The sequence below is a fragment of the Sceloporus undulatus genome, chromosome 1, assembly GCF_019175285.1.
Source record: "Sceloporus undulatus isolate JIND9_A2432 ecotype Alabama chromosome 1, SceUnd_v1.1, whole genome shotgun sequence".
NCBI classification, from domain to species: domain Eukaryota; kingdom Metazoa; phylum Chordata; class Lepidosauria; order Squamata; family Phrynosomatidae; genus Sceloporus; species Sceloporus undulatus.
Genome location: NC_056522.1, coordinates 125,847,787 through 125,872,263, shown reverse-complemented (window position 1 = coordinate 125,872,263; position 24,477 = coordinate 125,847,787). Strand labels below are relative to the sequence as shown.

Sequence of the window (24,477 nt, the reverse complement as noted above, 5' to 3'; positions counted from 1 at the left end):
CAAATCAAACATGAAAAAACAAACAGCCTTCTTTCCTGTTGGCATCCAGCATCTAGTATCCAGAAAGATTTTCTTCTTGGTGGTGAATTTCCATTTATCAGTTGTAGCTAATAGCCACAGAAAGGACTATATTCACTTATTTTAAATTCATGTTTACAGGTATTTAATCTATAAAGGCAACTGCAAATGACATGTTTATGCATTGTGTAAAAAGAGATCAGTACAGCACTGCTTTATAAGGAGCTGTCTGTAAATGTGTCTAATCCTTTAAAAACTCATTTCAGACTGTGTGACTGAAATAATGCTTAACTTTCTCCCTGCTCCCCACTTTCATACACTTCTTCTTGTTCTGCCACATTCAGCCAAATTTTTTGACACTGTCTGGCTACAAAAGTGGCAACCCTATATATGAGAACACTGTTGTGGTATGGAGGGTATTCATTGGTTCAGATTGAGAATCTGCTATTCAAGCTGCCTTGGTTCCTATTTTAGGAGAAAGGTGTGATATAAGTGCAATTAATCAATCAGCCAACCAGTCAGTCAGTCAGTCAATCAATCAATCAATCAATCAAAGGAGCTTACATACATCAGGAACATAAAATATTGGAACATAAAATGGAACCTATAGAATGAAACCTAAAGCTGACCTTGGCTCCTAAGATATTCTACTACTCATTTTTTAGCATTTTATACTTCAGTGTGCTGCAAGTTTTATATATGCCGGTTTCTTTAGAAAAGAGTATAAGGTTTCTGATGATTTATTTTCCATGACTATAAACCCTCTGAAGTCTGGAAACCAGCAATAATAGTCACAGACTATATAAATTTTCAGTAGTTTTATTGAAAAATGCCTCTTTTGTTTCAGAAATAAATAATATAAGGCAGTGAAATTCACAATTTGCAGTTAAAATATAAAAGCAGCAATTCTATATCCATAGTCTTGCAAACAATTTCCAACTGCTTTTTTTTCTGATAACTACGAAACATTATATTCTGGGGGAAGAGGAAATCATACTAAATATACAACACAAACATGCAATTTCATCTCTGCAGGATTGACTGCAATTTGGCATAAATGTTAATGTCTCTAAAACAAGGAGATTTAAGGCAGTATTTTTCTTTTCTTTTTAAAACTGTATCCAGTTGATACAATGATGTCAGCTACATTATTAAAAAGTTGTGGTTGTTAAAAGAGATGTATAAGAGCAGAATGCGCCCTGCAAGATATACCGGTAAGCAAAGGAAGAAGTTAGGCATGGAAATATGTTTCACTAGGCAATGCAGATTTGTAATGTGACCGAACTGCAAGGAAGCACTTGATGAGAAAAGAGGGGTAAAGCAAGATCCACTGTTGAAGCATCCAGCCTTGAAAAAACTAATGGCAGCTACAAAGGGTTTTCTTTCTTTTCTTTTTTTCCTTTTAATATTTACTTAAAGAAAATGTAGCCATTAACATTTTAATACATTAAAGGTTTATGCAACTGCTGTAAGCTAAAGTATTTTACAAGCATTTCAAGATTGAGAATGAAGTCTATGATAACATTTTATTGCTATTCCCATATGAGTCTGATACCCACAGAAGAAGTAAGTGCACTTCTGCTTTGGAGGAGAAGCATGTGCTCCCAGCTAATTCTGTATGTATCTGCACATGCAAGAATAGCAACAACAAAAACAAATGGCCAAAAATTGGGTCGGGGACTGCAGAAATAAGGAAGTCAATCATTTATGGCTTTGTTTTTGCTTTTCTTGATAATGATCTTTTCCAGCGCATATGATCAGGATATCCAGGTGAATGCATATCAGCTCCATAGTCCTCATATTCGTCATCTCTTCTTTCAGATTCCACTGGTACTATGTAGGGGTCACTTTCAGGCTGATAGGGTCCGCTTTCAGGTGCATATGGCTCTGGTTGAAAATAGTCGTCCGATTGAACATTATAGTTATGACATGACTTTAAACCCACAGGATTTTTTAAAGCTATTGTTTTGTTTTAGTAATACCAGGATGGATAAATTTATTTGTGGCTTTGATCTTAAGGACATTTATTTGGAAGTGAGTTCTGTCTAAAACAAGATTTAAAAAACCCTTACTTCCAGGTAAATGATCCTAAACCAGTTATTCATGGGGATATTGTGATAAGTATGAAGACCTCCCCAGCCAACAAAGGGAACTGTGGGAAGCTGCCCTTGTCTTTCAAATAAAAGGTGTACTCATGCTAGACCTCCAAGTGCACACAAGAGAACCCATAGGGCTTCAGATTGGGATTGATGTGCTATTTGCTTATTTATATGAGCAACTTTTATGCTGGCTTTTGAAAGAAACAAACAAAACAGTTTTCTCAAATTATCTTACATTAAACAAAGTATAAACAAAAGCAATTTAATAAAATATTAATACTAAAATCCTATGCACATATACCAGGAGTATGTCATCCAGTTTTCAAAAGGACTTAATTCCCAAGCAAACATGCATAGGATTGTAGATTAGTTTTCCATTGCTTTTCCAAAGTGTACATAGAACAAATAATCATTCTAAATGTCATTCAGTTTGGAGGAAAGGATAAAGTTCTAAAATGAAGGGGGAATATGAATGAAAGCAGCAATCTAAATGTGACATACATAGTGCCCAAAATAAAAATCATTATCAAGTTCAGACTACTTGACTTAGGCTTCAATCCTGCTAATGTTACATTTTGACTGAATCCCCCCAAAACAATGGAGATGGTTAGTCATAACTATCTTTGTTCCATTCACTCAGTGGAACCTGAACACAAGTAACTACAGATGTTTTGGCATTAGCATTTGCTTTTAAGCTAATTAATAAAGTTAATGAATGTTTGTCAAAATGGAAAACCACAAGCATGTAGCATTTGTTTTTTAAAAAGATAAGTTTCAAAAGGTGTGGCTGATATTTACACAAAGTATTCACCAGTGGCAATACTGAATAAATATTATTTTCTGGCAGTGTTCCTTATATCAGATTGAGCTGGTGCTGGAGGAACACCAAACACTGCAGGAAAACCAGAAGCAAAATTAATTGTTTTTGTTCTGCATTTGTAATAAGATTACATATACAAAAAAGCCCCAGTCCTAAATTAGATAAGGTGGTGATGAGAATGGAAACAACAAAAAGCAGCAGAGAGAAAAGAGGATACAACAGCACATGGGGAAAAGGCAGCAACAGTAGCAGCAGCAGACTTTAATGCAAAAGCACAATGTAATGGTGTTAATTCATTTTAGTGGACACGATCCCATACAAATCATTTACAAGCCACAATTAGTTTACTATTTACATTATTCTCTTTCACCAAGTTAAATCTATCTTGATGTTACACCCCTTTGTTAGTAGTTCTATAAGCCTCCATTGCCACTGAAACTTCTCGTGACTTTTTTTTTTACAGGGCTGGAGAGAAGAATAGGAATATGGAGGTTGGGGTTATCTTCCTTGCTTTAACAAATGAAACACATCTTTCTCCTATATTCTTGTTAGTAAGTATAGAAAAGATAATCTGTCCATTTTATGTGGCCAGCATTGCTCATTTAACCATAATCTATGGTGAAATATCCATACTGATTCACTTTCTAATAAGCACGTGCGCAAACATCTCAGAAACAGGATTTTCATTGTATTCAAACTGTAAGCAGCACTGGTGACTTAGAAAATGTGTTAGCCGGAACCTGAAACAGGTCAAAGATGATGTTAGTTTTCAAGGTTGAACAGCTGTGCAAAAATATTTTTCCATCCATCTAAATCCATCTACAAGGGTTAAATTATATGTATATATCTATATATGTATACCAGGCTGCTCCCCACAAAGGTAGCATTGCAATAATATTTTCCATTTATTTTAAAATTCAGATTAATTATTGATTTTGTGCAAGTTCTGCATGATAAATTTGTTCTATCCATCAACTTTATACCTATCAATTTTTGTGTACACATATATATATATTCTCACATACATGCACATTATGATAGTGGCAAACAACATAACCAACAGCAATATCATGTTTATGGATTATAAGGTGCTACAGTGCACACAAACTAGTTCTCAATACTGTAGGCCTGAACTCCTTTCTTGAGTGGTGCCCTAGGTTTGTTGCATATGGTTTTTGAATTTCACTCCCCATTTTTAAAGTTTTGTTTCTCGGTGGCCATAGCTATCCAGCATTTTTTGTTTCTTGGCAGTCCACTGTCTGAAACTGCTTGTTCTCAGATGAATTTTGGATTAGAGTTCAGCACAAATTAAGGGATGGTTATTCTCTCTTCCCACCCAACCCAACCCATTGTCTGCACTGTATCACAGAATGACATTTGGTCTTGGAAAATGAGATTTCAGGTACCAATTTTGTATAGATAATCCCAACATTATTCAGAAGAACACACAGAGAAATTGCAAACAACTATGTCCTTTTTAAAATTTACTTTAGATGAGTGGTCAACCTTGTTCAGAAGAAGTAGTTTGGTGCGAGTTGGAAGGAGGAGGAAGAAGAGAAGGAGAAGAAGAAGGAAAATGATCATTCAAATCCTAAAAGTAAACATTCTCCTAGAACTATATGTATTAGATGTAAACTGCTTCTAAAAATTATCAGTAATTAAAAGACATTTTAAATTGGGGTAGTTTAATAAATAACATAAAAATGATTTGTAGTAGCAACAAAATGGTTATTTCTAGACCTGGATCAGTTAGAAATATTTAGAGTACTGAGCAACCAGGCTCTTTAATTCTGAATTCAATTCATGTTTATATCTACTGTATGATCCCTCTATACAAAGGGATTCAAACTGAACACACATTTCAATGGAATATCCAATGAAGATTTAAGTACTAAAAAACCTACCTGGATATCCTTGACCATTGTAAGCAATGCTAGCACACTGGGATGAATCACAGTATCCAGGTGGCCCAGGGGGACCTCTGATACCTGAATTACCAGGACGACCTGGTGGCCCAGGTGGTCCTCGTGAGCCTGTGGAACCTGGTGGGCCCATTCTGGATTCCCCTTGTGGACCTAATTTTAGAGTAAGAAAAGAAGGCAGTATAACAAATATAGCTCAAAATGAGGCAGTCCATAAAGTGTTTGACAAAACTGGAATATAGACTCCACTCAGGCACATGATTAAGCAATGTTTCCATTTGGTTTCCACATGTGGTGTCAATGAAACAGTCCCAGAGAACTCAATATGTAACTCATCATTATTTGCTTCCATAATTTTAAGTTCTTTGTTCACAGAAAATTGGTTTGGCAAGATTTGAGCCTGGTGGTTTACATCCATTTTGTGTAAGGTAATGGGACATCAAGAGGCATTTCTGCATTGGACAAGTACATTAGATTTCAATTAAAGTATAGAACTGCTTCAGTTCTGCTATCATGCAGCTTCAAAATGGATGAGATCATGTTTTCTTTGGAAATCCATAGTTAACAAAAATGTAGAGCTTTAACCAAATGGAGTTAAAATTTGCTGCAAGCTTCTTATATGGTTTTGTAACAGCAGCAAAAAAATAAAATAAAAAACAGTTTCAACCGGTGAATTAAAGGCAGAAACAACAAGTCGCCGAAATATCACGAAATTATCAAACTAAACCAACTGCAAAATAAATGGTCAAGGTCTTATAGTCTTAGTATTAGAAAGTAAATTATAACTTAAGAAAAACATATAGCTGCAGACAAACTAATTCTGAGTATAATTTTTAAAAGATTACCCTAACATTTTTATTGCACTGAAATGGAGAAAAGATCTTCAGCTGAATACAAGCTGGAATCCAGTTATGAATGAGTAACCAAGAACCTTATCACATTAAAAACAAACAAGAAGCTTTATTTTTTTTTATTTTTTTTGCATGATGTTGAAGAACTTCTGTCCTCTTCCAGTCATAAAAGCATGATAGAGGGTGGTAAAAATGTCCCTTTTGCCAAACAGATTTTTCAGCATGGCAAACGGGACACTTTTGCAACCCTCTTCTATGCCTTTACAACTGGAAGAAAACGAAAGTGCTTCAACATCATGTAGAGACAGAAAGAGAAAGGCACTTCTCTCCATTTGCCTGACAGGTTTGTTTTTCATGTAATAAGGCTCCTACAGTTATATATTCATGATTTTTTTTATATATTCACATATGCAATTTGGTGCAATGTCTATTAAGTGTTAACATAATAAGCAATGATGCATCTATCAATCATCCCTATGTAGCTCCTTGTTTAGGAGATACTTAAGGACTGTGAAAGTCTTGCAATCCCAACTTACTGAACCTACTCCACTTACCCCAATAGCAGCAGCTGTGATCAATGAGAGTCTTTTCCCCTGTGGATCAAGAAGCAGCTGGATGATGGTCCCACCTCGTATATGTGAGTGATCTCTGGCATAAGAGGGAATTGCAACAAGGGCCCTGTTTCTGCCTGTCACACCAGAGATCACACATGGGAATGGGAGGCAATATCCATTAGCTGCTTCCCGACTGATAGGAGAACAGGCTCTCATTATGGTTATCACAGCAGCTGCTGCTTGGCAAGTAGTGACTGAGGCAGGGGAGGTGATCAGAACCAGTTTCAGAGCTCTGCAATGTGCTGTATCTTAGAGGCAGGAAACTCACCTGGTGGCCCGGGCGACCCTCGCGGTCCTTGTGATCCAATTCCTCTTTCACCTTTCTCTCCAGGTAATCCTAAAAAAACACATAAAAGGGAGGGGCATTAAGTTCCACAACAAAGTAAGAAAGCTGTGCCAGAGAAATAATTGTTCATGTTTGTGAAACATGCAATGGACAGTTCATTTTTTTATACTGCTCCTGCCTGATCTAAGCAGCTACTTAGAGGAGGCCATATTAAATCATTTTACTCTCCTGAGTAAATTTCAGTTTATAATATGCAATTTGGTGCAATGTCTATTTAGTGTGAACATAATAAGCAATGATGCATCTATCAATCATTCCTCTGCCTAACAACACCTGACCGATGATGATGATACACATGTGCTTAAAAAATACAAACAAACAACAAAAAACAGCAACAACCCACCTCTTTCTCCTTGTGGTCCCTGCATGCCAGGTGATCCTGGGAATCCTGGCCTGCCTCCAGTCCCAGGTTCTCCTCTTGACCCAGCAGGTCCTGGGGGACCAGGTGGCCCTGGTGGTCCAGGCTGGTTGCGGTTTGAATTGTAATCATTTGGAATTTGATTCAGCATTTGGTTAAATCGGGTCATTTGGCCTTTGGGAATATAAAATAACTTAAGTAAAAACATACACAGTACCATTTTATTTGACTTTTTAAGAAATCAAAATTCTTCTCCCTGGGTCTCAGAAATCTTTTTCTAGACTATTGCTAGTTAAATTGGTATACAACCATGGATTAAGATGAGTGGGTTACACTGGCATGAGTATTATAATATTATAATACATGATATTATAAAGTTTTGGCCAGAGCTGAAACCAGTGCAACTCACACAAATCAACCAATCAAACATTCTATCATTAAGGTCTTGCTTCAGCTCATGACAAGCCGCAGCAGACTAATTTCAGTTTATTAGTAGCACTATTCTAGGGCAGTCCAGTGAGTGGGAGGCTTGTGTATATACCTCCAATATGCCAAACAGTCTTCCCTAGTATTCAATCAAGTCTGTAGCTTACATTCTTGGACTGAAGAAAGCAGGAAGAAATGGGCAGGGAAAACAGGAAATACATACCATCAAAATGATCTGGAGAAATAAATGGTCTACATGTTCACTTGCCATGGTGAAAGGAAAGAAAAAAATCTGTAATATCCTACAGTAGCCATGTGGCAGTGTGCCCACAGTGGATCAGATCAATACTCTATTTTTAAACCTAATCTTGATTTCTTTTTTGCTCCTGTTGCTCCTGTCAAGGAATGCCACTTATCACAAACAACAGGAGGAGGAACCAAATGTACCCAAAAGCATTATTGCTATCATAGGAGAGCATTAAGTGTCAGCAGTGGAAAGAGGAGTGAAATACAGACTGCATTTGTCATCACTGCTGTCACCAAGGAGGAGCACAAAGTGACAGTAGTTCAAACAAGGGCAGAACCTAGTCTTGTTTAGTTAAAAAACAAAAACTTTACCCACCAACAGGGCAAAACCCCTCTGGCTGCCACAAATGCATGACAATATGGTACACAGAAACATAGGCTTTGTTGTGTGGTTTTGAAGCATCATTTACCGTTTATCATTTGTTCACAGACTTGTCTTGCAACAGCTCTCATCATATTTTGGGAAGCAATATCTCCCTGAATAAATTGAAACAAGAACTGTGTTAGACCATAGTGTATTATTTCATAAAAAACAAACAATCAATATGTCACGTTAGAAAATATAACTGAATTTACAGAAAGGCTATACTTACACGGTCACCTTTTTCACCTTTCAATCCAACTGGCCCCTGTAACAAATTCAGCTATCAGAGTGTGTCACTAAAATTATATAATACAATCAATCAGATATGGGGTACCAAACAGAACCACAATATTCCCATTATGTGATTCACCATCATAGGTTTGAATCAGAAATCTCACGAAACAGGCTCAGGCCTGCATACTGCAGATGTGAGGGCTATATTTGAATTGTCTCCTATTTTTGAAAATAAAATCCAAAGAAGTAACATACAAATATAGGGACAACAGATGTTCTAGCCAACCTCTTTCCTGCTGTGGTAGTTTTCTACTTGCAGCAGAGCATTGGGAAATATGATCTGTTCCTATAGTCCAAAATGGCATGTTCTATTCTCTCTCACACACAAAATACACTTCCTATGTAGACAACTTATGTCCCATGTGGTAGCTTGCAATATTGTGTGATTAGGCTTCAGAGCTCTCTTAATGTACAGGAGGTAATAAAGATATCTCGCCTCAAGCTCTGCATTGGTAGGCACATTGAAGCTTCTGCACTGGCCAAGACTAATATAAACACCAAGAGCCTGATCTTCTACTCTGGCCAGGCAAACAGAATGTTTATCTCCTGCATCCCATGCTACAGACCAGTAATCAAAGGACCATTCACAGTATACAATTATTCCACTTTAACTACTGTGGTATTGACCTATGGAATTCTGGGATTTGTACTGGGAGACGCATTTAGAATTTTGTGGCATTAAAAGTGAAGCCACAGTGCTATAATTTTTTAGTGTGAATGGGCCCCAAGTCATCAGTTTCATACACCCTAACAGACCTCAAAGACTGGGTATTCAGTTTCTTCCAACTACATGCATGCCACAACATTATCTGGCTGGCCTGTATTTTACCTGCTGACTATTATTTTGTATCTTAGCTTTTGTATCTTAAGAGTCAGAGTGGTATAATACTTTGAGTGTTGGACTATGATTCTGGAGACCAAGGTTAGAATCCTGGCTCAGCCATAGAAACCCACTAGGTGAATTTTAGCAAGTCACACTCTCCCAACTTAAGAGGAAGGTAATGGCCAAAAAACCAACTACAGCAACCCTCTGAACAAATCTTGCCAAAAAACCTTGGGATAGGTTCACCTTAGGCTCACAATAAGTTGGAAATGACTTGAAGGCACACAACAACTACATCTTAGTTTTACTGTTTTTTTTCCCAAACTGCTTCTAAATGCTTCAGTATAAAACAATCTCATTGAATCCGATTGTTAGTCCATCCATCTCAGTATTGTCTACCCTGAGCAGCTGTGCTCTACAGGGACTCAGGCAGATTTCATATTATCTAAACTGCATCTCCCTTTCCAGCATTTGGAGGAGGGAAAGAGGATGGGGAGCTCTTGAATGATTATCCACTCTGAATGATTCCTTACCATTTTATGTATAGCAGTAGATAGTCATCAAGATAGTATTAAGGCTTCAATGATTGTGAACTTTGGTCTGACTAGGACCATCTAAGGAAATGCCCCCAGAAGGAAGGCATTAATATTTTATTTGTGGCTTACTAAGATTTGCCTTAGGATGTAATGATGGGGGGGGAGGGAGAATGCTGTTTACATCAGTGCTAATTTTGTGAGGAAAATCAATAGGGCAGAATTATGTTGGTTTTCATTTCATTTTCAAAACAGCAGATGTTTCAAACATTATGACACTATTTATTTCCACTAATATGTCCCTAAAACATTAACATGTTGAAGCAATTGTTTATTTGCTAGATAATGAAATCTGATAATGAGTTGCTGGACCACATATCTTCCAACATTTCCCAGATGGAAACTGGGAAACATGGGGCCCAACAATGTCAGAGCATGGTCAAGATGGCAAAAGTTACTAATGAGGAAGAACACACAGGATAGCAGATGCTGCTGCAGTTTCTTTTTTCCTGAGCCCACTGGGAAGGAAGGTCAAAACTTTGTCTTCTACTTGCCCTCCCTCCTCCATGTTGAGTGTACTGAGTACATTTTGCAGCAGTTGAAGTAATGATAAAGGGTGAACGTGGGAGGAGAAGAGAGAATCTGGGATATTTCAAAAGCATCTGGAAAAAATGAGATGAATTGGGATTGTCCTTGCTAAATCAGGACAGGAGGAGGGTATGGGATTGGTGGGCAATTGTATGTATTTAGTACTATGGAAACTTTCAGATACAGCATTCTGGAACTATGTGCACATAATCCAGCCTACAAATGGAAGTTTGCATATGCAACTCTCACACAATGTTTTGAGAATTTACCCTCAATGTTTACATTCCTTTGTTAGCAAACAGAAGAGCCAAGAAATCTCTCAACACTTTTCCTTGAGAAATGTAATTAGCGTATTTAAACTGTATATTGCAAATTTTCCAGAACTGAACACAAGTTATCACACATGGATACATTTATTGTCCCTTTGAAACCAGTCAGTGTTGTTTTGTCTGTCAGCAACATGGAATTCCCTGCTTGGAATCATCCAAAGAAGAGACATAACACTGTTCTGACTGTTGGACCATTATCAGAAACACACTAACTCATCCAAGTAAATCTCAAGTAAATGCTAACCATTTGAGAGAATTCTGCCAGCCTGTGGCATGTGGAGAGAATCTCTAAAAATGTCTAGAGCCAGCCAAAAATGCTCTGTCTTTAGCTCTAGTACACCTTTCACCCACTTCTATTATGTTGCATGATCAAAACTGGTGGTTCATACTGAAGTCAAGAAGATGTTATCATAGCTGCAGCATCTAATACTTAAATTATAACACAGTATCACTAAGGAAGGAGCGCCAGCATGGTGTCACAGTTTGAACATTGGAATATGTGAAAATCTGGAGTCTACTCAGGAAATAATAGGAATGTACTTCTAAATTCTTATTGTTTTCTGAGTGGACTCTGAATTTTCACATACTCCAGTGCTCCAACCGTGACACCATGTTGGCTCTATCAGTGATACTGTGTTATAATTAAGTATTTCGCTGGTGAGACCTAGATTAGATATGGTAGTATCTTCATAATCTTGAACTATTTAAAGTAAAACAAGGAAACAGTTATATCAGGGACTCAGCATGGGTCACACTGACCCAGATTCAAATCAAACATGCACGTCTGGCTATTTATATAAGCCACAGGGATTATGTCTGCCCTCTGTTTTCCCCATGGTTTGTTACTCTCTAGATTATTTTAAATGGAGCAACATCAACAGCTCTTAAAACAGAGTAACCATGTCCTCATACAGTATAGCCAAACAGCTCTAAGGAACTATGGTATGTGCAAAACCTATCACAGCATTTAGAACAGAAATTAATTTTATCTTGGCATTTTCTGGTGGTCCCAGAAGAGAGAAAGTGACACAGTATTCCACAGAGTTGTATCCCCAAAGATGCAGTTCCTAGTTTCCTCATCTACACTGTTTCTCCCCATTCTTTCATTTGTTCAGTATGAGGTATTATTATAACTTTTTATGATATGAATGTTCAGTAAGGATGAATGAAACACATGTCCTAGATTCAGAAAATACTACACTCATCCCTCCATATTAGCTGGAGGAATGTGGAAAAACTGCAAATAACAAAAACGCTATGTTTTTACCTGAGAGAACACCTCTCTAGGGATCTCTAGGTCCTCCAGCGCAACTCTGTGGTCAACATCTGCCAGACATTGACCATAGAATTGTGCTGCAGGAGCTACGAATGCCTAGTGGAGTGTTCTCTCTAGGAAACTCTAGGTCCTTCGGTGCAACGTTTGGTTGACCACAGAGTTGTGCTGGAGCACCTAGACATTCCTACAGAGAACATATTAATAAAATCTGTGAATAATCAATTCTGCAAAAGTCAAAGCCACAAATGTGGCAGGACAAGCGTACTTGGGTTTGCTGTGGAAGTGCATTCTTTTAAGACTATAAAATACAAAACAATGTATTTGATAGTTTTGTAGGTCAACTATTAGGGTAAACCCTGTCAAGGCAGAGTACACAATTAAAACCAAGAATAAAACAATGATATAATAATGTATGAAAATATAACAGTTAGAAGAAGCTAGCATAATCTACACAAAGACACTGAATATACTGCCACAGTTACTGGTCAATTTTAGGGATGGCTTGAAAGAATGCTATGATAAATATCTTCGTGACATCTCTAGCACCACTACAGAACTGCCACATAACTGGTTCACTTAAAGCAGGGGTCTCTGGCTAATCCACAATAGATTGGAAAGGATTTGTCATTTCCCAAGTATTTATAACTACAGTAATTTTAAAAATGATCCTTGCCTCCACTCCCAAATTATACTGGTGAAATGAAGATAGCTTGTAGTTGAAATTCAAAATCTTTTCTGGCCTTTGCTATATACAGGACCTGATAGGAACTTGGGTTGCCTTTTCTGTTCATTTTCTGGTAAACCTTTAGGAGCTGTTTGCAGGCAGGGAATAGGGCTGGGTGCAGTCAGAGACAAGGGGTTTTCTGGTGCTTGAAATCCAGAGAGCATTGAAATCAGGACAAGACTTTAAGGCCACAGGGTACCTACCTTTGTTCTAGATATGAGTTTCCCTCAAAACAGTAAAACAGATACGGGAGTTTATCACAAGGGGGAAAATTGGAAATTTAAATGGGGATTTTCCCATGAAAATTATGCAATCGCGATTAAAATGTGATTAACATTTTCATACACAAGAGTCATTATCCCGAGAATAACCAGGCAATAAACAGCAACCAATCATTCACAGGAAAATCTCGTAAATGATTGGTTGCTGTTTATTGCCTGGTTATTCACAGGTAAATGGCACTTTAATTGCTTTTCAACATGACGTCGTGTGAAACCTTTATCGCAATTAGTCCTAGAATGCTCCAGTCAGCATGGCCATAGGTCATGCTACCTAGGAGATTCTGGGTTACAGTCCAAGTATGTAACTTCTACGGATTTTACCTGTTTCCATGTTGAAATGGTTGCATATTGTATTAGTATTCCACCAAACCTGAAACTATTCTTTTATCCTTGGATTAAGCCACATGATTTGGCTCTTGTATGACTAATGCAGCAGAGTGAACTACACAAAAATGATACTTTGAAACTGGGCCATGTAACTACAGGAAAAGTCTGGATGACCTTTACAACTCTGCAGGCTAGATTTGGCCCACTGACTACACACATGGCTTTGGGTTACCCCTTTGGCACTTCTTGATAATCTATGTATAGGTGTTGAAATCTCTTCTGCCTTATGAGTCTGACAAAACATCTGCACAGACTTCCTGCCATAATTCCTACTGAGATTTGGTCATGAAAGCTTGAGAAGCACCATAGGCAATGTCAAGATGGTAGAGAAGTGGGACAAATTAGAGTACACACAATAAAAATATTAAATAGTTCTACCTATTAGAAATTAAACAAACAAATATCAAATGAAACCTTGATAGGTCACTACATAAATAGCTCTTAAGCAAGCATTGCCAACCTTTTACAGTTGGCCCTCCATATTCACACTTTTTTTTAATACCAAGGGCTCACTATAGTTACTCTTCCTACTCCAGGCACTAGCATACAAAAAAGACTGTTCGGCCCATTACAGATGGGCCTAAAAGTGTGTACTCCGCGCATGCTAGGGTTAGAAAGGAGCGTCCTTTCCAGACGCTCCCAACCTTAGCATGCGCAGAGCGCGTACAAAATGGCGGCGGCCGTTCCACACGGCTACCGCCATTACGACGTCACGATCACACCACCTCCAAACGACGTGACGTCCTTGCGCCATGCGAGAGCACTTAGAGCGCCCTTTACGTGGCGTAAGAAGGAGCTCCGAAACGGAGCTCCTTCTGGAGTTTGCGTCGCTGGCGTAGCCTTCAGACAGCTGCACCAGCAGCGCAGAGGAGAAAGGGGTTCTCCTCCTCCCCGCTGCCACGGGGTGTCCTTGGGGCTTGAAGCCCCAAGGACACCCCTTTCCAGGCCGCGGGGAAGCGGCCTTTTGCCGCTTCCCCATGGCCTGGAAAGCGGCAGATCGAGGCCTTGGAGGCTACCGGTCTGGCAGCTGAGGCCCCGATACAGCGGGGAAAGGGGCGGGTGCAGGCTGCCCCAAACGGGCGGTCTGTAACCCGCCTCAAATGTGTAAAAAGATTAACCTGCTTTAGTCCACAGATCAAGTTGTGGTCAGCTCTACCATCTTGTTTTACCAAGACAGCATTCATGAGAAATTCAAACTAGAATAGCTAGAAAATTACAAAGTCCTAGAAGGTTAATCATGATTAAGATCAGAAATCGTTGAATCATGAAATCAATGTAACAATTTAGTCTCTTATGGCTCTTTTACATTACACAAATTTAGCACCTTGATACCACTTTAATTGTCATGGCTATATCCTGTGGAATTCTGGGGTTTGTTGTTTCATGGGGTCTTTAGAATTCACTTGCAGAGAGCTCTAGCAACCCATCAAAATATCCAGGAATCCATAAGCAGCAGCCATGGGACTTAAATTGGTATCAAAGGTCCAAAACACACTGGAGAAATAATTCAGTTTGAGAGTGCTTTAACAGCCCTGGCTCAGGGCTAGAGAATCCTGTAGATTGTAGTTTATTATGGCTCCAGAGATCTCTAACAGAGAAGGCTAAATGTCTCACAAAACTACAGTTCCTGGAATTTCCTGGCATTGAGTCAGGGCAATTAAAGTTGTCTCAAACTGGATTATTTCTGCAGTGTGTTTTAGACCAAACTGCTACAATTCTGTAGTTAAATTAGTGTCAAAATATTGTAACTGTGTAGACCTTAATCTAAGGATGTGACTGAACAATCTTGTAACCCCTACCTATATCATACAACAGTCCTCCAGATCTATGGAATCAACAATCCTTGATTTTGGTATCCGGGGGGTGGGGGGTGGGTCCTGGAACAAAACCCCAGTGGATACCAGGCTACTGTATACAAAGCCAACAGCTGCATAGTATTGTACAAAACAGCTCAGAGGTGATTTTTTCCCCCTCTCTCTTCCCTTCAAAACTACCTTGTGGTGCCTCAAAAATAATAAAACAAGCAAAGAAGATGAGAAGGGACTTGTTCTTTTCCCGTGCCAACTGGTGTGGTAGACATCAATGTTGAACTCTTTGGCCTAAATCCAACATCTTGCTGATATCTGGCCACTAGTGCAACCAAGCATTCCACCCCTTCCTACTGCAACCCTTCCTACTGGGTGGATTTACAGCCTTCCAAGGCAAATTTTGAGAGTGCATAGGAGGGCATTGCCCTCTTCTCAGTTCTGCTGATGGAAGCAGTTCCAACAGCAGAATCACGCTATTAATTCCCAGGCTTTAATGCCAAATATTTTCCCACAGCAGTCTTGGCTAAATAAGATAGGAAATTGCAGCTAGGACAAACTTCTGCTCCATCTTCTTCTCTAAGTTGGTTTCAGATGCAAAACCCAAAGCAGAAATAACCACAAAATATTTAGGCTGCATGGCTAACATTTGAGCATTTACAGTCCAGTAACTCAGAATCCTATCTATAAAAAAATCCACCTTAGGCAGCATAGCATACTTGACCATGCTTTAAAAAATAACGGTAATTCCAGTAAGTAATTCTGCTGATTTAGTGCTGGGATGTTTACATAGGCCCTGTACAGACGGGCCCTTTGCGGCATCATGGCAATGTGCTAGGGTTGCCTCGGGGCAGCGTGTGCACACACCCCACATCCCTAGCACGTAGCCATGATGCCATAGCTGTGTGGCACTGTCCAGACAGCGCACACAGCTATGACGTCACTGCTGCATGCTGTCCAGATGGAGCCATGCAGCAGTGACGTGCTTGCGCTGCTGCCAGCAGTTTGCGATGGCACAAAAAGGAGCTGCTTTTCAGTGCTCCTTTTTTAACGCAACTGCACCACACAATTTGGTTGCTGCAGCACAGCTACGTGAAAAAGTGGCAGCTTCCAGCTGCCTCTTTCTGGCGGTCTGTACCCCGCCATAGCGTAGAAATATAAGCCTTGGCATGTACAGCCTGTGCCCTCTTTTTTAGTTGCAACGCCATGACCACAAATTCCAGACCCAACTCTGAAATTGCAAAAAAGATGTACTGTAAAGAACGAAATTGTTTAAAATTAGACTTGCAATCTTAACTTTGAGATATTAACTGCTTCTCATGATTGCCATTGCATGATGTGAGCATGAGAAATGTCTCCTACTGATCTGAATTTTCAAGGTTTTTTTTTCATTTACCAAGGATGCAGACTGTGCATACAAAAGCCAGACACTAATTATCTTACCGGTGACCCACGGTCTCCTGGTTTCCCTGGCTTTCCAGTTGGGCCAGCCACTCCAGGCACTCCAGGAGCACCCTGCAAAGAAATACATTAAGAAGGAATGCTATGATGGAACATTGTAATAGCTTGAGATATATCTGAAATGGATGTTAAAAAACCCAGCCACATTCAAATATTGTGCAAGACTCTGATTGTGTAATGGACCCCTCCCATTCTCTCTTCAGCCAATATTCCCCACAGAATCTGTTCTGGAGATCTGACACTCTTCCAGAGCATCTCTCAGAGAGATGGGCACTGCAGGGTGGCTCCAGTCTATGGAACTCCTTCCATTACTCCCAAAAGGTGAGATGTCCATCTGATTGCAGGGGAGATGCATATGGAATCTTTTTACACCACTCACTTTCAATGCCTTCTAATACTTCACAGATGAAAACCAGGACATGAGTGGCTGAGCAACATCAGAGAGTAGCCAGGATGACAAAGCTTATTAATGAAGAAGGACATGCAAGCTAGAAAAGACTACTGTTGTTTACCTTTGCCAGAGGGGTTTATCAGTCAAGGGAAATTGGAAATACAGTATAATCCAATGGCAATCTGAACGCAATCATGGGGTTTAACGTTATTGCGTGATAGACTACCACACACAATTTCAGGCAATGACAAGCTATTTTCGGGCAATGGGAAGTCAGTTCAAATGCAATCTGAATTCATGTTAATTCGCTGAACTAACAAATTCACGTGAATGCGTTCTGGCTCCACTTTCTTTTCATTCGAAATTAAGAGAAATTCCTCCCGTGTGATCAACTCATGAGTCTATTGAGGAGAACAAGATTTTGAACCCTCCTCTCCACTCCCCCTGTTAATTGAATGCAAACTATTTTTGCACTTTGAACTCAGTGTGCAGCTGGGGGCAAAGAGAGAAAGTGGGAGGAGAGAGAAACTGAGACATTTTGCAAGCAGGCAGAAAAGTGGGACAACAGAGGATTCACTGAGACTGCTCCTGCTAAATCAGGACAGTTGGAAGATCTGCAACCTCACATGCTTTGCAACATGAACCCATGAATCTCAGGTTTTTTTTTCCTTTTATCACTTATAAATCAGGGTATCATGCTTGTATTTATCACTTATAAATCAGGGTATCATGTCTGCATTTAGCCATTTAACATATGTTCATTATGTTTTGTGGTTCTTTTGTACACATATACAAAGAAAGAGAGACAAACAAAACTATGTGCAAACAGTGAGTAAGAGAACAACAAATACACAAAATCTCCTCTTCATACATCTATTAACATGATTATTAGCTTTTGTCTCACAGAGATGAAATAAATATGTTGTTTATATTATTATTATTATTAACCTTTATTTATGAAGCGCTGTAAATTTGCACAGCGCTGTACATACAATCTTTTAATTAGACGGTTCCCTGCCCTCGGGCTTACAATCTAGAGGTATCAAATGGTAGCCTTTTAAATAAAATTATTCTAATCATTCATTCAAATGTTTGTTTAAAGATTTACCCTAGATACCAATAGATTTTCCTTTAACTTCTTCCCCCTCCACTGCAAAATCCTTGATTTCTTAAAACTTGCATCTTCCTAATCACATCAAAGCCACCACTGTCATAAGAGACATTTTCAAACCTCATAACATCATGAAGCTTCTAGTATTTCCAAAGCTTAACTGTACTCAAAATGATTTCCTCTTGACCATTTTCCAGCATAAAGAACATATACAGACCACATTACCTACAACCAGATTTTTTAAAATAATAATAGTAATAATATCTTCAGCCTAACCATCTGTCATCAAAACTTTACTTTTGAAAATGCAAAATTTATACAAATAGTACTTTGCATAGGAAAGAGTAAAAAGGCTACACATCTTGCCAGGTAATATAATAAGATTGGATGGTCAGGCATTACATAATAAGCAAAAAATAGATCAAACATAGGACCTGTTACAAAATGCTGCAGTGTGGATTGCTACTCTTCATTTTTCCAGTTAGGCAGCCATATCATTTTCCATGACATACAATTTCCCTCTCCATCAATTTTCCATTTTGTTCCTTCCCCAGCAAGCAGCCAGGATTTTATGCCCACTAACCATGCTCAGTCCCTGTTAGTGGTCCCTCCCACCATCTTCATTTAAGACTTTTTCTAAAGGATTTTTGGTAATTCCACAGATCTTGGGATTCTCCAAGTCTGCTAGTCACTGTCTCTTGTACATGTATGGAGTCATTTTCATCTATAATCATCCAGCTGTGGAGAAGTGAGTTCAGTTAGTATATTTTATAATAAAAATGATATAAAGGAGTACCCTTGAGACTGAGAAAAATATTTTTCTCTCCATGGATTCTAATCCACCTAGTCTATTTCAGCAGATGGGTGGAGTGAAGTGAGGGTTACGTTTTAAAAGTTATGCAATTTACTCTGCATAGATCCTCATGAACTCCCACAGAAAGCAGCAAATCTACATTTTGGCATAAGACTAATAAACCCACCCAAATGAAGAAGCCCCCAAATCATTTCTCAAGCAATGCAGCTAACACTTACAAGTGGTCCCGGGGGGCCTCTTGGTCCAGCTGGGCCATCTTTTCCAGTGAAGCCCTATTGGAAAAAAGGACATTGATAGATCACTGAGGGGGTGTTTATAAAGGGCAAGCAAGTTATGTAGCTTTAAGCTTATCAAAGAGAGCCAGACTAGTGTAATAGTCTGAGTGTTGGACAACAACTCTGGCGATGAGGGTTCGAATCCCCATTCACCCATGGAAACCATCTGGGCAAGTGGCCATGGGCAAGTCACACACTCTCAGCCTCAGAGGAAGACAAAGGCTCCTCTGAACAAATTTTGCCAAGAAAACCCCATGAGACGTTTGCCTTAAGGCACACAACGCTGACAACGCTTATCACTCTGAATTTTTAATTGATTTCTCAACATTATTCTAAGCTTATATGCTATCTAGTTTTTGGCTCTAATAAATGTGGGTTACATGTTTACAACAACTACTTCACTGTCATTGGCATGTGCCTTCAAATCAACTTTGATTTATGACGGCCTTAACATAAAATCTCCTTGCCATGTTTTATCAGAGTTGGCTTGTTGTTTACTTTCTGTAAGGGTGGGAGAATGCAACCTGTCCAAGGCTATCCAGCTGGTTTCCAGGCTGAGCAGGGATTCAAACCTTGGATTTTTGTGTTCATGGACCAACATTCAAACCAGTATAGCAGACTGGCTACACTACCTAGCAGTGGATTATTCCATGGTTCTGCTCAGCTGAAGAATTCTATGAAATAGCAGGAATTTTCAAATAGCATCCACAGATTTGTTTTTCCTTTGAGAGCACCATGAGGCTTAAAATGTATTCCTGCTTGCTGTCCTCTTCCCTGAAGTATGTCTATGATTAAATACTTCATGGACTTTTATATCACCATGCTAACATTCCACCAACCTCAGTATAAATCAGCCTTCCCTAATCTGGCATTCTAAAATGTTTTAGGACTATAACTCTCTTGATCCTCAGCCAGTATGGCCATGTTGGGAAACACAGTCTTCTACATTGGAGAACATGGGTATACATGCTGCCAAAATAAAAACTCACCACTAAAGTCATGCAAAAATGGAAAACAATTGCATTTGACTAATCAAAAGAGATTGTCATATAGCTGGCTTGTTAATTCAACCAAGAAAGCCCTGTACTGTTTAGATAATAGGACAAGACTGTTAATTAATAAGCACTTCTCTTTTTGTGAAACTTTACTCTTCCTTTATAATCCAGGTAAATTCTGTTTGATCAGAGCCCTTGCTTTGGTGGTTTATAGACAGTTTGACTGTACATATAGACACAGAAAGTCAACATCTATAACTTGTCTTATAAATCTGGATGATAAAAAACAAAATTAAAAGTGCCACCTCCCATGCTCTACTCTGGATGGGAGGCGGTCAAATGGCAGGCCTACACTTGTGATGGATTAGCTTGACACAGTTCTGCCTTTTTTTGCAGAAAAACCCTTTCCATCTCTATGTGAAGACCATGTGAGTATTGCTGGCCTACTTTCACCGGGAACACTAGAACCATTCACTTATTTATTTTGTGATGCATACATAAGGCTAGTAATCCACTAGGAATCCACCATTTCCCATACAAGTAGTGAAATGGTGTTCTCCCAGTATAATACATTTAACACAGAGAAATTAAGCTCATTTGGCTACAAAAAAATTAGGAAATGTCTATGTGGGCAACTGTTGTGAAATCAGAGTTCAGCTGTAAAAACACCTCATCCAATATAGAAAAGAAATGCTTACCCTGTCACCTGGTGGTCCCATTGGGCCTGGGGGGCCAGTTAAACCTGGGGATCCCTAAGGAAGAGGAAAAACCAAACAGAGAGGGTTACTGACCTATGCAAGTAAAGGTTTATGGTATCAGACATAGTCATCTCTACTCTAGACTCCTGTCTTATTCCCATATTGTTTGTTGGCAGCATGCAGAAGAAACAAGCAAAGTCCACTTGCCAGATAACATCAGCATCTTGCCTACATTCTATTTTTTACTTTATTTGTATTTGCTTTCTTTTCTAAAACAGTACATTTTATTACCATGTAACATATCATCTTTCAGATGGAGCTTGCAGATAACAGTTAATCTTGAAACAATTGTGACTTTGTGTGAGAAAACCTACTCATAACTGAGAGAATGTGACAAAATTTAATTCTATTTCCCTCTTTTCTTGGACACCATGTGTCTTTGATATCTTATCTGCTTTCTCAAAATATAGCCCCACTTCAGTGGACTGTTTCATTAATTGTACAGTTTGCACTACTATGATCTATTTTATTCTTTCTCACTTAGAAAAAGTTTTATCTTTTTGTTGATGGACAAGTGGGCCTAAATCCATAACTAGCTTACAAATGAAAATATTGTTTATGTTGGTGTCTTTGGAAAATGTGGAAAGCAAGTGGCATGGGGCCAGTGTATGACACGAACTTACTGATCGACCTGGTAATCCAGGCTCTCCAGCATCACCCTTCAGCCCCTGGCGGCCCTAGAACAAACAAAGGCAGGAACATTTAAACCAATCTAATAAATACTTACTGGAATAAATGGAGATAATGTGTGTCCTTGACATGCAAATGTACAAAAGGATGGGTCTCTGACAGCACAATCATTCATGCATTTCCTCAAGAGTGAAAACTTGATCAATGGGACTTGATCCCCCGTAAATTTATTTAGGACTGAACCTTTATATTCACCTTTCTATATCAGAAATAACAGCATATGCATCTCTATGCCTCTTCCTACTAGTTCTATACTGCAGTAGCACCTTCAATGTAGCATTTTATACACATAGCTATTTTCACAAGCATGTCTATAGGAAAAAAGTCATTGACAGCTTTCCAGAGAGGCCTTTGCAATAGAATCACATGCTGAAACATTGAAATGTGAAACAAAAGCTGTGGCAAGATTGATATCTTCGTCCACTTACATTGTATGATTTTATGCCAAAGCAGGTAGCATGCAAAGGGCTTGCTTACTCACTGGTTCTCCTGTAATGGAAAGTCCATTTGGCCCCTGCGGTCCTGGTGGGCCTTGAGGCCCTGGAGGTCCCCCATCTCCACGAGGACCAGGTGGCCCCTTAAAGTATACAGAGAAAGAAATCAATTTGTTACCTGTCAGTGTCACCCAAAGCAGTCTCAAGGAGTAAATACAAATTATGTTTTCAAATCAAGTCTTATCCCATGGTGACACCTTTTACAAATGATTGTCTAGGCAGTGATTCCCAAACTTTGGTTTTCCAGGATTTTTGGACTTCAGTTCCCAGAAACCATCGCTAGTTTGGCAAACAGACAGGAATTCTACAAGCTGAAATCCAAAACATCTGAAGGACCAAAGTTTGGGAACCTCTGTGTTCCCTTGCATTCTAGCTTTCTAGGTGATATCTCTTTTAATATAATATATACAACAACTGAAATAAAATGCTGCCTTGCTGGTGAGGGTATCACTTTATAAACAGACCATCTAGAGCTACGTAGATTAAAGAATTACATCCTGATTGAATTATTGTAATGCCGTAAAGCAGACCTGTACAACTTACGGCCTATGGGCTGCTTTCAGCCCTCCAAAGGATTTCGGGCATTTCAGAAGGAGTTCAAGATTCCTTCCCTCCCCTGCTTTCTCCCAGGAAAGAGTTGGGTGGCAGAGTAGGAGAAAGGGTAAATGTGTGCCCTTCAAACCTCCTCCGTCACTCAGCCTTCTCCTGAGGAAGGGTCCAGGCAGAGGAGGAGGAGGGTGAAATTAATATTAATAAAATTGATTGATTGATTGATTGATTGATTGATTGATTGATTGATTGATGTAGGGACGCAGTGGCTCAGATGTTATGATGCTGACTCTGATGACTACAAGACTGGCAGGTCGGCAATTCAAGGCACAAGTGCCATGTGACAAAATGAGCTCCCGTCACTAGTCCCAGCTTCTGCCAACCTAGCATTATGAAAGCATGTAAAAGTGCAAGTAGATAAATAGGTACCACTTTGGTGGGAAGGTAACAGCATTCTGCACAGTCATGCTGGCCACATGATCACAGAGTCGCCTTTGACAATGCTAGTTCTTTGGCTTATAATGGAGATGAACACCACTCCCTACAATCAGACATGACTAGACAATCTTGTGAATTGAAAACCTTTACCTTTAACTTAATTAATTGATAATTAAGTAATGATTTAAAAAGCTTATTCATTAATCATATCTTTACCTAAAAAAGTGAGCTGCTAAAAACCTATTTGTGGCCTGAAGAAGTTTAGCCTACTTTAATTTTAGCCCCTACTTATTGCCAAGTTGTGCAGGCCTAAAGGCACTAGATTGCAGGGTCAGCTCTGGCGAGTACGTACTTGGATGTAAGACCGCCAATGAATATTAGGTACTGTATGCTATATTTCAGAAAAAGGAACTGGCAAAACCACTTTTGAGTATTAGCTCTTGGCCAAGAAAACCCTGTGAATGTCATGGGGTTGCCATAATTCAGCAGGTGACTTGAAGGCACATATACACATAATGTATTCTATATGAGGCTGCCTTTGGAAACTATTTGGAAACAAGTCTGAAAAGCTAGAATCTTGACTGGAGCTGCTTATACAGTGCGCCCTTGCTTTACGTGGGGGATCCGTTCCGGACTCCCCCACATAAAGCAAATTCCGGGCATGCTTAGGCTAAATGCTTCTAACACCAATGCTAGCAATTGAAGGCAGACAGAGGTAAAGTGAGATAAGTATTTATCATTTGACAAACACTATGTAACAGAGCTGAGCTTGTCACAAACTAGTCTTTCAATCAAAGTTTAGAAATAACATGTTAGAAGTAATACCATTATCTTTAAACATTATTTTTATGACTACAAAGGTGTGTTCTGGCTTGCGGAATATCAAGGAACATTTAGGGCACATCTACAATGGTCATTAAGTTTCCTCCCACCCTTACATCCTGTTTTCATGATGCAGGGCCAAAGGCCCAATTCAACTGCAGACTGTCTTCACAACGTGAAGGTAGTTCTGCAATGAGTCTAGGACATCCATGCAGTAAATCGGAATTTTAAAAATTTTCCAGCCACCACTACCACTGATGCAGGTTGTACCTGCTGAAGTCACAATGAGGGATCCAGCCATGTCATCAACACAGAGTGCCTCATTTTTGGCCTCGGCGAGAATGATTCACAATGGTGGTGGCCTGTTTTATTGAACCATTTCCTGTATTGCTATGTATTTTATATGTATTATCCTATTATTTCTTAGACTGTATGCCATAGGCAGGCTTACTCTTATATATTTATTGTTTTATGTACAGCACTGTGCAAATCTACAGTGCTATATAAATAAGTGA

At 39.2% G+C, this 24,477-nt stretch overlaps 1 protein-coding gene across 7 annotated transcripts in view; it reads right to left on the bottom strand.

Moving 5' to 3' along the window:
- Positions 1-821: 821 nt before the first annotated feature.
- Positions 822-24,477, bottom strand: part of COL12A1 (collagen type XII alpha 1 chain) — a 149,696-nt gene continuing 126,040 nt past the window's right edge. For 5 of the 7 annotated variants that reach the window (XM_042463100.1, XM_042463148.1, XM_042463111.1 and 2 more), the window contains 11 exons: positions 22,141-22,236; positions 21,593-21,646; positions 20,910-20,963; positions 19,160-19,213; positions 16,608-16,679; positions 8,354-8,389; positions 8,171-8,237; positions 7,014-7,202; positions 6,593-6,661; positions 4,842-5,012; positions 822-1,905 (listed from right to left, as the gene is read on the bottom strand). In XM_042463100.1, coding sequence (XP_042319034.1) covers positions 1,724-1,905; positions 4,842-5,012; positions 6,593-6,661; positions 7,014-7,202; positions 8,171-8,237; positions 8,354-8,389; positions 16,608-16,679; positions 19,160-19,213; positions 20,910-20,963; positions 21,593-21,646; positions 22,141-22,236 — 1,044 coding nt within the window. In that variant the 3' untranslated portion in view covers positions 822-1,723. Of the gene's footprint in view, positions 1,906-3,183; positions 4,444-4,841; positions 5,013-6,592; positions 6,662-7,013; positions 7,203-8,170; positions 8,238-8,353; positions 8,390-16,607; positions 16,680-19,159; positions 19,214-20,909; positions 20,964-21,592; positions 21,647-22,140; positions 22,237-24,477 lie in introns of those variants that run through there. The other 2 variants (XM_042463138.1, XM_042463129.1) reach the window with 2 other exon arrangements.